We start from the raw sequence: 15,015 nt of genomic DNA, 5'->3' as shown, positions 1-15,015 counted from the left end.
AGCTTTACTTGGGCTAACTTATTTGAAAGAGTCTTGCACAAAATCAAATTATTTTTTCATTGTTAATCATTTTAGCTGCTGATTTTCCTTTTGATTTAAATTCTTTTAATTTTCTATTATCCTTAATGTTTTTATTGTTGCATATCATTGCTATATGGGGACAGAAAGATGAGGGAAGTTTAAAAATAAATAAATAAAGCCATTTTTATTCCATTGTTCAATTAGTATATACAATTACAGACATAATTACAAACATAGAGCATTCAAAACATATTTTAAAGTGCATATAAATAAGAGATGGACAGATGTGGATACTTTTTGTCAGCTCACTAAACCTAATTTATATTTCAATTTGTCAACTCACTGAAACAAATTTACACTTTAATTTTTATTTGATTATACAGATCTTTCGTTAATCAGTCATCAGGCTCTCAAAAAGTCAATTAGTTTTCACACAAAATTTCCCCTTAATTGTGGAAATTTTCACAGCAAATGAAACCAACCAACCAGGAAGAGAAAGCTTGCAGTGCTACTAATCAGTCCTGGCAGGAGTGCATACATATGTGCTTGGGTTCACGCAAGATATTAAGTTATAAATAAAAAGCTTGTTTGATTTTGGCTTGGTTTGTTGTATCAACAAACCATGATTAAGCAAGCTACAGTTTAGTGCAGTGTAGTGCATACCCCAGTCAAAGAAGTGTCAGGAATAGGGGAAGTGGAAATACCCTTTGTATTGTGTATTGTGGCCATGATATTTAAGCTGCAAACCTGAGAATTTATTGCCATGTAAAATAGGGAACAGTGATGAAGGCTGGTAAAGCTCTCAGTATGGACATAATAGTGTAGCTGCTGGCCATTTCTTGTGCATCCGGTTTCTTTAGATAATTTTGGCATAATTGCTCATGGCATTCTATTAAGCTCCCACATTCTTAGCTGGCAGGTAAGTATTTTCTTGCAGCCTTTGGTTAAGGACACCCTCAAAACCCTGTGAAACTTCAATTATCATATAAAATGCTGACATTCGCCTAAGTCACAGGGGTTATCTAAATCAAGAAACTGCTAATTTCTGAGCCGCAGGGAATGGGGTTGGTGGAATCCATGACAGCTTCCTAACCACATAAAGATCAAATGCAGAAGTACCATAACTTTGCAGAGCAGCCAGTTTTGGGCCTAGTCAGTTTCTGCTTATGGGCATTGAAACATGGTGGCTGGTTGCCATTCTCAATTGGGTATTTGGGAGGAGGAGTAACAATCATTTCACAAGAACTGGATCCAAGTATCTAGAAACCAAAGTGGAATGTTTTTACAGACAAAATTAGTCAGAGAAAATAAAACTGTACCCATCCCCCCCAATGAAAGATGTAATATGATTGACCAATTTCAGTCTCTTATCTAGAGTAACTATTGTCAGTCCTTTCTCTTAGAGGGAATGAATGGATAGGTCTCTACCTTGGAAAGCTATGTCCCTACTCCTATCATGTTGTTTTTTTCTCTCTTCAGCCATCACCACCTGCAGCAGCTCTTAACTCCCTTTGCTTCAAATGTTTCTCTTTTCCTGCCAAGAAGAAAATTAAACCCTTAATTACTGTTTCTGGCTCCAAGAGCACAATCCTGACATTAATGCAACTGCATTTTTCGAAATTATTTCCAGAAAGAGTTCATCCTGAGAGTCCTTGCTGCTTTCTGAGCTTAGTTGTTTTCTTGCAGATGTTTCATTACCCAGAATGGGTAACTTCATCAGAGCTAGTCTAGCACAGACTAGCACTGATGATGTTATCTAGTTTGGTAATGAAATGTCTGGAAAAAAAACAAAAAACAAAGCTCAGAGAACACCAAGGAGTTCTCATGTCAACTCTGAGCTACACATATTCTCCTTTATTAGAGTGCATCCTGTCTGTCCTGTTCTATCCTATCCTATATTGTTTCATTAATTCTAAGATGTGGGCTATACTTTTAAGGCAGCAAATTAGAAATAAATCCTACAGTTGTCAATGGAATTTACCATGCATGCTTAGAATTTCACTACTCATGAATAACATTAGCTTGGCAAATGAAGTAGACCTTGAAGGCAATGGCTCAAAGTGAAAGCACGGCAGTTGTATGTGCCCTTGTGGGAATAAGCTTTCATTAATACGTTTTGTTTACTTGCACAGTTATAGACTTCAGTGCTGCATTCCCATATAAACTTACTTGAGAATAGTTTGGGCTTGTCTTAGAATTTTTTCTTCTTCTGTTCAATTCTGTAATTCTCAGAGATAAATTCCTGGTTTTCTTGGCAAGATTTTTCAGAACTGGTTTGCCAATGCCTTGTTTCTATGGCTATGAAAAAGTGACTGGTCCCAGATCATCCAGTTGGCTTCATGCCCAAGGTGGATCTAGAACCATTTCCCAGTTTCTAGCCTGATGACTTAACCATTACACCAAACTGCCTCTCTACCTTAGAATAAACATCTTTTAAAATTGGCTTGTGGTTTTTTTTTTTTTTTTGCCCTCTCAAGCAGGCAGGCTGTTGTACTGTTGTAATATACCAGGATGATTTTGTTATAGCTTTAGCCTGATGGACCTTATGACTCTAGAATGGGTTCCTTCTATTTTCTGAAGTGATTGGGACTCAATGGAGGTTTTTGGCAAATAAGCAGTATGTATGGTGTACGTACTACTAGTTTCCTCTTCCCTTCTATATCCCCCAATGCCAGCTCCCATGTAGTTCCACAAGCTATCTCTATTTCCAATATTCCATAAAAAAAAATTGGGAAGCTACTGAGAGCAGAGAAGAAGGAGGAAAGTGATAGACCTGTTTTTATTCCATTTCTACTTATAAATAAATAAATAAACACACATCACCCTCTCTCGCAAACAACCAAAAAAAAACCCCACCCCAGAGAATAATTTGCAGAACAAGTGGCAATCCATTATTTTAAAGCTTTTATTGTATCATTGTAACTTCAAATGTTGTAAAACAGTTTTCTACCATCTTAAGTTTCTCCTCTGAAAGGAGACTTTCTTCCTTCAGTTTTGTAATAAGTGCTTCTAGAGCTTTAAGCTTGGTTAGGGTTTTTCTCTCCTGGACTTCTAAAAGGGCTATTTTTGAGTGCAGCTTCGTAATTTTTTGCCAGAGTTGTTCCCTGTCTGTGTCTTGCCTACAGTATGAATGCTCAGTTTGTAGCACTTCAAGGCTGCTGCAGCTGTCAAGTACAACAGAGTTTTCTGCTTCCAGGTGGGTTAGTACCTCTTCTGCTGATATAAAGGAACCCTCTAAAAGCAATGGGATTCTTGAGTCCTCTGAAGGAACGATAATGGTGATGACAGACTCCTTATTTCCACTGAGCTGTTCCAAAGCTTGTGACACAGACTGGAGCAATACAGAATTTTCATCCGTTCGTACTTCCACTGAACAATTTGCAATTCGGGGATCAAATTGATCAGATGTAAGTTCGTTCACGGGTACGGGGACCTTACTGAATTCCAGATATGAATCTCCATATTCCAGATGTGTGTCTGGCAAAACTGTGGCTTTAGAACCTGAGCCATGCTCAAAACATGACCGGAGGTCATGAACTGAAACTTGCAAATCTGTAGCAGCAGCACTAAAAATGTTTTTGATGGCCCCATTATTTCCTGGAAAATTGGAACTGGTGGCTCCTGAGTTTTCCATCTCAGATGTTGCCATTGTTTGGTTTGCTTGCTGCTTATTCTGTTTAACACAGTTACCTGAATATGCAGTGCCATCTTTCACAATATTCTGTGATAGTCCCTCTGTTCTTGCTGAGCTGTCTGAATTTGTTCCAGGAATTTTTCGATATAGGCCTCCTTCGGATAAGCTAGTTCCCTTTGGTGAACAAGGTTTAAGAGATGATGTCGTGATGTATGTGCTCATTTCTCTGATACCGTCTATTCTTTCCTCTTGCATTTTCTTCTGGGATTTTCCTTTTTCCTTAAGAAGAAAAAACATTCCTCTTGATTCAGTTGTTACTGATTATGAAATACCACACAATGATTCCTTCTCTTATGGTCCTTTATGGTGTAATGCTGGGCCTATTCATTGAGAAGCAAGTCCTACCATGATCAGTGCCCTTATTCCCTAACAAAAGAACACAGGGTTTCAGCCCTATACAGGTAGTCCTCAACTTACAACCAAGGTTTGTGCTGCTAAGGGAGACAGGTCACAAGAGGGGAATCACATGACACCAAGATACTGCAACTCTCATAAATACGAGTCACCTGCCAAGCATCTGGATTTTGATCATGTGACCATGGGGACGCTGCAACAATCGTAAACAGTCATTAAACGAACGGTTGTAAGTTGAGGACTGCCTGTATTTGCTCTTTTAATTTTGGTCTTTAAAAAGAGTGCAAATAATGCCAATAAACAGCCTTTTATCTGCCATGGTTTACTAAAGAAATTGGATACCAATCTTGAATTATTTTATTAATACATATTACAATAAAAAAACAAATGCAAAAGAGATTAGCTCAAACGTAGCCTGGATTCACATAGCTTTAACATTTTTGTAAGCTCACTTTAGCATTAACAACTGTTACAATACACAAAGATTGAGGGCCACTCCTGATACAGCAGATCAAATTGCTGCTTCATGATAATGACCCCTTTCCTGGAATGTGGCTACCAAGCAAAGACGTTTCTCTCTGAGCCAGGGAGTTGAAGTCCACGAGTCATAAAAGAGCCAAGGTTGCCTACCCCTGACCAATCAGATACTTTTTGGAATGTGCATAATTTGCTCCTCCACCATAGGAAATGAAGTATCAAGTGAGCAACTCAGCACATCATATCAGTCATATTTGAAATTGTAATTATTTTTTTCAGATGCCAATGCACAAAGGCCCATTTATTTAGCCATCTCTTCTGCTGTGCTAAGATTAACACATAAATAGCTTTCATTTCAGTGAACTATATGCTATTTTTAGTAGTCACGTCTTAATGTTTAGATATATTCTAAAGAAGCAGTGTTTAAATTAACTCTTGAATGTAAAAATAGCAAAATTTTAAACCAGGCCAGGTGTTTTTAATTGATTTTTCTCCTATTCAGATCAACTAATAGAAAAAAACCGTGGGTTTTTGTACAATATACTATACAATTTGTTTGTCAAATGGAAATGAAGCATATTTTGGTTTATGTTCCATAATTTACAGTGGAGGGTGTTTTTTTTAACCGACGGTTGACCAGTACAAATCTCAATTTAATTGCATGAGTAGACTGCAGAGGCTTCAAACAATCATCTTGGCATACCATAAATCCTTCTTCTCAATAGTAAACAGAAAAAGTATAAATGAATTAAGAATTTGGACAAATTTAAAATAGAAGACATGTTCTCACTGCCACTGAGACAAATATGTTGATTTTTATTTTTGTTTTTAGCACTGTTCATTTTACTTTCAGCTCAAATTAATTGCATTTTTTCATCCTTTTTCTTATTTTTTACATAGAGCTTAACACTGTTACCTGGTTTTCAGAGGATGAAAAAATAGTTGGCACTGCAGTTGTCTTCAAATATCGAATACCCCATCGCACATCGAGAGAATCTGGTGTAAAATGGTCACTGCAGAGGACCTGATGCTTACTAGGAATCCAAGTGTCACGTTTCATATTCCTTAACCATTTCTCTAATCTTTCTTTATCATGGAGAGGAAATCTGCTTCAAAGAATATGCAAGAGAGAGAGAGAGAGAAAGAGAGAGAGAGAAAATGCTTCAGTTAAGTGCTACCTTGCATTGAGGCTCTTAAAAAACATGTCATACTTAGCAGTAAAGACCTGGGAAAGAGTACATGGCAAGCATGAGGTTCAAAACAAAACAGCCCTTAAAATAGCCATGTCCTCTAGAAGGCTTCATGAGCTTGGTTTGAAGACTTTCCCCATTGTCTGTATGAGCACACACAGCTGCTTCACTGCCAGTACCAACTGAGAACGATTCCTATAATACAGTGGTTCTCAATCTTTTTATACGGCGACCCTGGTCATAAGGGCGCGGCGCGCATGCGCGGCGGCGCCCCCTGGGGGAAAAAATGGCGGATCGCGTTGTTTGGCGACCCCCGTAAAATGGTCATTCGACCCCAAATGGGGTCGCGACCCAAAGGTTGAGAACCGCTGCTATAATAGCTATGCCTTGATGAACAAAAGAATCACTTAAAATTTCAATCGTATATACACTGAGATTATTACTAGAACTAGAACTCAAAAGGTATCAAATCTGATTCATTCCAATTTACCGAAGATTAGAGAAAACAAATTTATGTATTCAAGATGCAAGAGCATTCTGCTCTGAAATTCACAGGACAGCCATTCTAACTAAAAAATTATTGTGGCCTCTCAAGCCTTTATATCTTTTTCTAGGCTATATACTCATAGCGGGGAATCAATCAAAATCTATAAAGCTTCAAGTTCTTTAGGTACAATCTGGGTAGTTCAAGGATTATTTTCACTCACATGCTCATAGAGATAACCTACTCTTTTGTGGTGATCCCAATCTATACCAGGAAAGAATCACCCTGGTAGCACAGTGGTTAGAATGCAATACTGCAGGTTACTTCTGCTGACTGCCAGCTGCCAGCAATTTGGCACTTCGATTCTCACCAGCTAAAGTTGACTCAGCCTTCCATCCTTCTGAGATCAGTAAAATGAGGACCCAGATTGTTGGGGGCAATAGGGTAACTCTGTAAACTGCTTAGAGAGGTCTGTAAAGCACTGTGAAGCGGCATATAAGTCTAAGTGCTATTGCCATTTCAGTAACTGATTTTTACATCCATAAAACCTGAATTTAATTGTGTTGAAGTTGTTTAACACAGTGTTAAGAATTTTAATTTATGTTGAATGTTGGAACTTTAAGCTGAAACAATGTGCTTCTTCTTTTAAACTTACACTTGTTTTAAATTTAAACTTATGGTATATATGAAGATTGTTCTTTTTCCTTTCTTTTTGTAATTTAGATATAAGATATAAGATTCAACTATGTACAATATATATATATGATATATATATTGCATATATATATGCAATCTTCGATCTCCGGTTTTTTTTTGTTTTTGTTTTTGTTTTTTTTTTTAGCTTTCGCTGGTCCTCTGCCAGCGTCCTCAGAGTGGGGCTTAGGGGGTGGGAAAGTTCTTTTTATCCCCTTGCTGATCCAACTGCCTACTCATTGCCCTCGTGATAGGGCCACTCTTCCTGATTGCCTGTAACTGCCTTAACTGTTCCGCCCTCTCTTTCTTGCACTCCAATTTTGTATTTTTCTGCTCTGTCATCCTTGTATTGCCTCCTCCTCCCTGCGCTGTTATTACCAACACACTCCTCAATCCCTCCTCTCTACCCAATGCAAGGTGCCTCCTCCGATTTGACACCACACGAGTCCTGTCACGGAGTTCCTCCTTTTTATTCTCCCTCTTGGGCTGCTGGTCTACCTGCCGTTTTTGTGTTCCATTGCCAGTTCCTATCTCATCTCCCTCCTCCAACTCCCCTCCTCTCCTAACCTGCCGATTCATACACCCTTTTTGTCTTCTGTTGTCCATTCCTGTCATCCTTCCCTTCTCCAATTTTTCCCTTTCCCTAACCTGCCTACTTGTGTACCATTCCTGCCTACCATCATCCTCTCCTATCGCTCTTCCCTTCTCCAAATTATCTCTCCTCCTCTTCTGTTGGTCTCCCTGCTGTTCCTGTTTCCCATCATACCTTCCTATCAACCTTCCTCTCTCAGGTAGTTTGTCTACCCCCTCAGTCTGCCGATCTCCCTGCTGTTCATGTCCTGCCCGATCCATTCCTGTCTCTCTTTGCCTCTTTGTCCCCGGAGATCGAAGATTGCATCATTGAACAAATATGCCCGGGATTCGTATTTTTACAAACATTAATATATATGTTTGTGTGTGTCTTTGGTTATTCAGGTTTTCTCCCGTGTCAAATTGGAAGTGTCTTGGCGACATTTCAACGAAGTCTCATTCGTCATTTTCAGGCTGGTGTTTTCGGCACATTGCTCCTAGAAGCACGAAGCCGAAAACACCAGCCTGAAGATGACGAATGAGACTTCGTCGAAACGTCGCCAAGACACTTCCAATTTGACGTGGGAGAAAACCCGAATAACCAAAGACCTACATACAAACACCCATGAAAACCTCAGAAAACATATACATACATACACACACACACACACACACACACACACACACATATATATGTGTATACACACACCCACACACACATACATATATACACAGAGAGAGTTAAGTCAGAAAATTTGATTCGTTGTTTAATTTTACTATATGACAGAATTGCATCTTATGTCGTTGCTCATAAATTGGAGTAAGTCAGATGCCATTGGCCTCATCAATATTTTTAACATATTTAGTGACTGGGATGTCAATGTTGTGTTTTCAGTTCTTTGCTTATTGTAGTTTAGGTTTCCTAGAAAACTTTTTCAACCAGTAAGTATAAACTCATCCATTTGGACACATATGAAAAAAGACTTTAACAGATGGTTCAGAATTTCTTTCAATATTTCAATGAGATAAATGTGATTCATCTGCATTTAATTTCAAGGCTGATTTATATTTTCTCAGATCATACTATTTTAAATCATTCTATCTCTCTCTCTCTCTCTTTCTCTCTCTCTCACACACACACAGACACACACAGACTATTTGGCTCATCTTAAAAGTTACTAACTGAACCCACTGAACGCTTAAACAAATAATAAGTATTTATTACTAAAGATTGGGATATTTTTCAGCCATTTTACAAGAGGGAATAATGCAAAATTTAAAAGGCAATTTTCTGACCAAACTGGGCCTTTGAAGGTATGAGAACCCCAGATAAAATTAAATAAATTAAATAAATGTTTGGTTTTTATTTGCTTTTAGGAAAAAGTGAAATTAGTTTAATTAGCCGGGATTTCTAAAAAGCAACTTGTCTGAAAAGTGACCCTCGATCACTTCTTTATGCTAGAAAGCCCAGAAGAAATATTGTCTGTAGATGCATGAGCAGACATTGCCCACTGAGAATAATTTTCAAAGCAACTATGCAAGTCTTGCAAAAAATGTGCCTATTTTGACACCTTGGAAATAGTTGCTTCCTTTCCATTTACATACTTTATGAAATCTCTTGTACAGCCCCCCCCCCCGTGTGTGTGTGTGTGTGTATGTGTGTGTGTGTGTGTGTGTAAAACGAGGCCCAAACTCGCTGTGGCAACCCAGAACAGCAGAAAAAGGAAGTAGAGCATCTATACAACACATTCCAACAAAATGGATACCTACATGACTTCATCAAAAAGTCCCCGACCACTCAACCCAATACAGCACAACCAACACAAACCCTAAACAGAATTACATTGCCATACATCAAGAATATCTCAGAAACGGCAAATAGGCTACTACAACCACATGGAATCAGTGTAGCACACATGCCAAGTAAAGCCCTTCAAAACATCCTAAGCAAACCCAAAGACCCAGCAACCCCAGAAGAAAAAACAGGAGTCATCTGCAACATACAATGTAAGAACTGCAACAACCACTATGTAGGACAAACAGTCAGGAGACCGGCAGAATGCATCCATGAACACCAACTGGCAGTCAAAAGGCATGACGAAAATTCTTTAATTTCACAACATATAGAACGATTTAACCATAGTTTCAATTGGGAGAATGTGACAATCCTAGACCAGGCCAAATCCAAAAATGCCTGGGAATTTCTAGAAGCCTGGCACTCTGATAAATCAGCCATCAGCAGACACATAATTAACAACATCTATAGATTATGCAAAAGAGACAATCAACCAGCCCAAAAGAGAAAAAGACTCCAGCACCTCTCCACCAGTAAATCAGCACTCAGATCACCATAGATTAACTCCAAGGTCACCTTCAGACCAACAATCAAGTAAGCAATACCCCAATCAACAAACTACCACAGAGCCATTAGTGAACAGCCCAACCAAAGAATCCCTAAGACCGCCACCCAGACAGGCAAGACACCAGAATATAAACAGACAGCAAACTGCACTCCTTACTAACACTGATGTTACCTAGTTAGGGTAATGAAATATCTGCAAGAAAACAAGCAAGCTCAGAGAGCACCAAAGACTCCTCATTTCAACCCTGAGCTACAAATATTCTCCTTAATTTTAATTTGTTTTAGCTAGCTCATTTTGTCCACAAGGAATTAATTTCAATAGCACAGCTATGAATTAATATATCTCGTTTGTTTACTGAACAAAACAAAGACATATATCTATGGCCATTATTAGTTACACAGTTATTTATGTACAATCAAAATTATATAATCTATGACAGTAACATACAAGCTTCTATCCGCTGATATAAAGAAATATATTTAATATTATCTAACAATTGATTGCTTATTGCACTTAATTATTGTTGTAGGGAGGAGTCTTTCAGATTGCCAGCCCTTGCAACCACTTCTTTATATCCTCTCTTGCTCCACTACTTGTTAAACATGTTACACAAGCAGACATATCTGTCATATTATACAGAGTTAAGATAATGTTTTTATAAATTGGCTCTTGTACAAAAAATGTAATACTGAAATTTATTTTGAAGTCTTATCGTAAACAGAACAAATAAAAATAAGTTTGGGATCAAGTATTCAAGGTAGAGGCATCTATAGCAGGGGTTCCCAACCCCCGGTCCGTGGCATGCTAGCAACCGGGCTGCACAAACAAGTACTCCTTTTGATTGGCATCCCATGTCATATATACATGTATGAAATAAGTGAACTCTGTGAGGTTGCAAAGTTGCTTTTGTATCTCCCCAACACACACACACACACACAAAACAATGGATGATTCTGGTTCAAGTAACAGGCCTTTTAGTATTTCTATTGTTGTGATAATATATTTCTTGTAAGCTGTTCCAAATAAGAATACTTAGATGAATGTTTTCTCAGCTTGTCTTTGCTCTACTAAGTAGAAGCGATTCTTTCTCTGTTCTACACACAATGAATAAACTTATAAGCTTTCCAATCATTTAGGTGAAAATTCTACATCATCAGACAGTGAGCTGCATTTGAAAACATCTTACTTCAATACATCCTAATTCAGTGATGGCGAACCTTTTAGAGACTGAGTGCCCAAACTGCAACCAAAACCCACTTATTTATCACCGGGTGCCAGGTGGGCGTGGCTGTGGTCATGGCACACTGAGTGGGTGTGGCCAAGGTGATTGTGATCACCTTGATGTTGCTCATGGGTAGGGATGCCTGTGGGGGCTGGGCAGGGTTGGGGGAGATCCAGGGGGTCTCTGGCAGGTGGGGCAGTGGGCAGGAGGCTCGTCCTGTGGGGTGAGGCAAGGCAAGGCAGGGGTGCCATTGTCGTAGGCCAAGATGAGTCAGGGGTCACGGTGGCTGCTGCCTGACACCATCAGCCCCTACACACAGAGGCCAGCGAGCACATGGGAGCCGACAGTGTCTGTCAGCAGCCACAGCCTGCCGGTCCCTCAACCGGCGCTCTCTGGAGGTCTGCAGCCTGCTGCCAGCAGTTCAGAGAAGCCGCCTGAGTTGGACGGCTGGCTGACAGCTGAGGTGGTAATGCAGTGGGTCGTGGCCGGGAAAAGGAGAGCATGCGTGGCCAGGAGGGATGGGATGGGGGGAAGGGAAACCAGCCATGCTGGGATGCATCCGGCCACGTGGGACCTCGGCGAGTTAGCAGGCAGCTGGTTGAAGAGGGATAGTTACCATCTCCAGGGCATGGTGTGTGTGCCCATAGAGCAGTGTTTCTCAACCGTGACAATTTTAAGGCATGTGGACTTCAATTCCCAGAATTCCACAGCCAGCATTGCTGGCTGTGGAATTCTAGGAGTTGAAGTCCACATGCCTTAAAATTGTCAAGGTTGAGAAACACTGCCATAGAGAGACCTCTGAGTCTTGCCAGCTGTTTTCCTACTATGTAGCCTAAAACTGATACTGGATGTACTGGAACACAGAAGGATATATTATACTATTTTAAACGATTAGTTTTTTAAAGAGTTCAAAACATTTTTGCTTTTCACTACAAAGGATAACATTTGCAGACAACTAGGTCAGGGCCTTTCAACCTTTTCACAGATTGTACCACTTTTAGGACATGACAATATTCGAGTACCACCAGTGCTGAGCAAGATGTCAAAAACTTGATGACTAAAATAAAGGGAGGGGATTTTGGGCTTTACTGGTTAGACTCATTTGTTGTTATAGAAATGGCTAGTTTATACTATTATGGAAAAAGTAAAAAGTTGAGGTTCAGTGTTAATGTTTCCTTCCTACTGCAACAGTGGAAGTCAGAAGTCAATGCCTTTTCTTTTTCCCTTCCCCCCTTCACTTTCCCCTTTTTCTCTCACCCTTTGCTCGCAACCCCCCCACCCTTTGCTCACAAAAGCTTCTCCCTTGCTCTCATTCACTCTCATTCACTCACACTTTGCTTGCAAAAGCTTGTCTCTCGCTCTCTCATTCACTCACTTTGCTCACAAAAGCTTCTCACTCGCTCTCTCCTTACCACTTTGCTAACAAAAGCCTCTTCTCTCTCTTTCTTTTGTGCTTTTTTTCCTCTCCCTCTCCTGCCAAAACCTGCTCCTTTTATAGCTTTTCCTCTCTCTGCCCTCTTCTCTTCTGGGTGCACCGGAAGCTCTAACCAGCATTCAGCTGCACACACAGATCCTGGGGCTTCTGCTGAGCCCTGCAGCTTCAGCTGATCTCCTCCAGGCCTGTTTGGCGCTGCTTTAGCTTGTTCCCTCCCCTGCTACGCTTGGCTAGGGGGCACGTACCACCTGCCTGGTGCTAAAGTACCACTGGTGGTACACGTACCACTGGTTGAAAAGCCCTGAACTAGAGCATGAACAGGGAAATTAAATATGCCAAATTCTATAATGTGTCTTATGGTTCTTTGACTGTAGCTGTTACTGTAGCTCTGACTGTAGCTATCAGGCACTTCCAATGCCTTTAGAAAGCTTGTAGGAATTTTTCACAAGCACAGCTTGGCTGAGATCATCCTCAATCTGTGACACTGGCAAACAGTAATAAAATCTATCAAAATAGGTCTTGTACAGTGGGGAAACAAATAAAAGAGAGCTGCACATCTACATCATTTACAATTATCTGATGCAATAATCCAAACAAATGATGCATAGCAGGGATAAATAAACAGGGGAGGAAGGCTAAGTAATACTAGTCCAACTGAAAAATGTTTTTTATGAAAACTGAAAGATTTTGTGAAAGAAAGGGAAGGGACAAAGAAGTAGAATGAAAAATTGGTTAAACAAATAATATGAGGATGCTGCCATGCAGGAAAACAAAATATGAAGCTGCAACAACAAAATCATATTGGAAACATGGAATATAAGAAGTATGAACTTGGGAAATCTCAGCACAGTGAAGGATGAAATGAATCAATTACAGGTAGTCCTCGACTTACAACAGGTCATTTAATGACCATTCAAAGTTACAACAGCACTGAAATGACCATTTTTCACTTATGGCTGTTGCAGCATCCCCATAATCACATGATCAAAATTTGGACGATTGGCAACTGATTCATATTTATGATGGTCAGGGTCATGTGATCACCTTTTGCGATCTTCTGACAAGCAAAGTCAATGGGGGAAGACAAATTAACTTAACTGTGATACTAACTTAACCACAGTGATTCACTTAATAACTGTGGCAACAAAGATAGTAAAATGAGGCAAAATTGACAACAAATGTTTCAGTTAGCAACAGAAATTTTGGGCTCAATTATGGCTGTAAGTCAAGGACTACCTGTATACACTGATATCTAAGACACTGTTGCATTGAAATGGCCTGGAATTGGACACTAGCATTTTGTAGAGTAGCAATGTCGGCCTTCGAAAATATATTCATATGCCATGTCTATACCTACAATTGTAAAGGGAATGTTCTCCCTGTGAAAAGAATGTTAGTCATTGAAGAAGCTAGAAAGAGTAATGACATCTTTTAATATTGGTGCTGGATGTAAAACTGCTGAGACTATCATGGATAGCTAAGAAAACAAACAAATTGATGATCCCAGAGGTCACATGCAAGGCACAGATGAATTTGGATACATTACATGAATATGGAGCTCTTTGGGGAAGGCTCCAACTCTGGAAAAGATGGAAAGAAAAAGAAGAGGAAGACACCAGCAGCGAGGTGGAGAGACTCAGAGGTAATGGAGAAACTATTGGAAAACCTGAAGGGCAGGTTGGGGACAGATTCTCCTGGAGAAAATTGACATGGTCACTGATCAGTTGATACCAATTTGATGGCACAAATTAAACTCCCAAAGTAAATATCAGAGATGGAAATGTGTAAACATTTTGCATCAGAAACAAGGTGAATTAGGAATGTTCTGCCCTCTTTCAATTAGCTGATGCTTTAATTGAATATTGTTGCCCCATATCCCAAAGAACAGATGTCTGCTAACTCAGTATATATCCTGAATGTGTATGCCAGGGAGTTTTATAAGGCAGTTGGAAGCCATCAGATTGGGATAAGAATTTTTTTCTAAAAAAAAATATAGCCTTACTGGCGTTCTGGGTAGATATTGAGTGTAACTATTTGGTATGATTAAAGGAATCTGCTTATGGTAAATTTTTATGAGGTAGCCCACATTGCCCCCTCCAACAGATGCTACGATGCCACGCACACTTCTTAAATTAGTAAGCTTTCCTTCCAAGGGAACACCATGAAAAATGTCCCTCCACCTTATTCGTGAAACCTATTTACACGCCAACGTGAGAGTATTTATGTCGGGGATGTGAGAGATTCCCTCCAGCCACCCTGGCCGCGGCACTCACGGGTAAAAGCTGAGCTTTCTCTGGTCTCGGGCGCTCTGTCCCGCTCGGTTCCTGCAACAAGTGGCTGCACAGTACCGAGGCATGGCAAAGACTCCGCGGCGGCCAGCAATTCCCGTCCCAGACGGTCCCCACTGACGGTGCCTCCTGTGATTGCTCATCCGCCCGTAGAGCCACTCTCGTCCACTTCCGCTTCCGGGATTTTACGGCCCTCCTCCTCCTCCTTCCATGTTTTTCCCCCT

At 40.1% G+C, this 15,015-nt stretch overlaps 1 protein-coding gene across 1 annotated transcript; it reads right to left on the bottom strand.

Annotated features, from left to right (window-relative positions):
• Window positions 1-2,915: 2,915 nt before the first annotated feature.
• THAP5 (THAP domain containing 5) lies at window positions 2,916-14,960 on the bottom strand. Its single transcript, XM_039320462.1, has 3 exons — window positions 14,777-14,960; window positions 5,463-5,652; window positions 2,916-3,934 (listed from the first exon to the last, which is right to left on the bottom strand). The coding sequence occupies exons 1-3, from the start codon at window positions 14,932-14,934 to the stop codon at window positions 2,927-2,929; spliced, it is 1,356 nt and encodes a 451-aa protein (XP_039176396.1). The 5' UTR covers window positions 14,935-14,960; the 3' UTR covers window positions 2,916-2,926.
• Between the last annotated feature and the right edge of the window lie 55 nt (window positions 14,961-15,015).

This window comes from Crotalus tigris, unplaced genomic scaffold (genome assembly GCF_016545835.1).
Source record: "Crotalus tigris isolate CLP2741 ecotype Arizona unplaced genomic scaffold, ASM1654583v1 scf7180000023639.2272817, whole genome shotgun sequence".
Lineage (NCBI taxonomy): Eukaryota > Metazoa > Chordata > Lepidosauria > Squamata > Viperidae > Crotalus > Crotalus tigris.
The sequence above is the reverse complement of the archived record's forward strand: the minus strand, read 5'-3'. Positions and strand labels throughout refer to the sequence as shown.

What these genes read in the sequence shown, in the direction of transcription:
- THAP5 (XM_039320462.1), bottom strand. Translation starts at nt 14,934, where the DNA reads ATGAGCAATCACAGGAGGCACCGTCAGTGGGGACCGTCTGGGACGGGA. An exon ending in AGAAAGCTCAGCTTTTACCC is followed by an intron (nt 5,653 to 14,776) that starts GTGAGTGCCGCG and finishes TCTTTGAAGCAG; the next exon opens with ATTTCCTCTCCATGATAAAG. An exon ending in TTTCATCCTCTGAAAACCAG is followed by an intron (nt 3,935 to 5,462) that starts GTAACAGTGTTA and finishes TTTCTTCTTAAG; the next exon opens with GAAAAAGGAAAATCCCAGAA.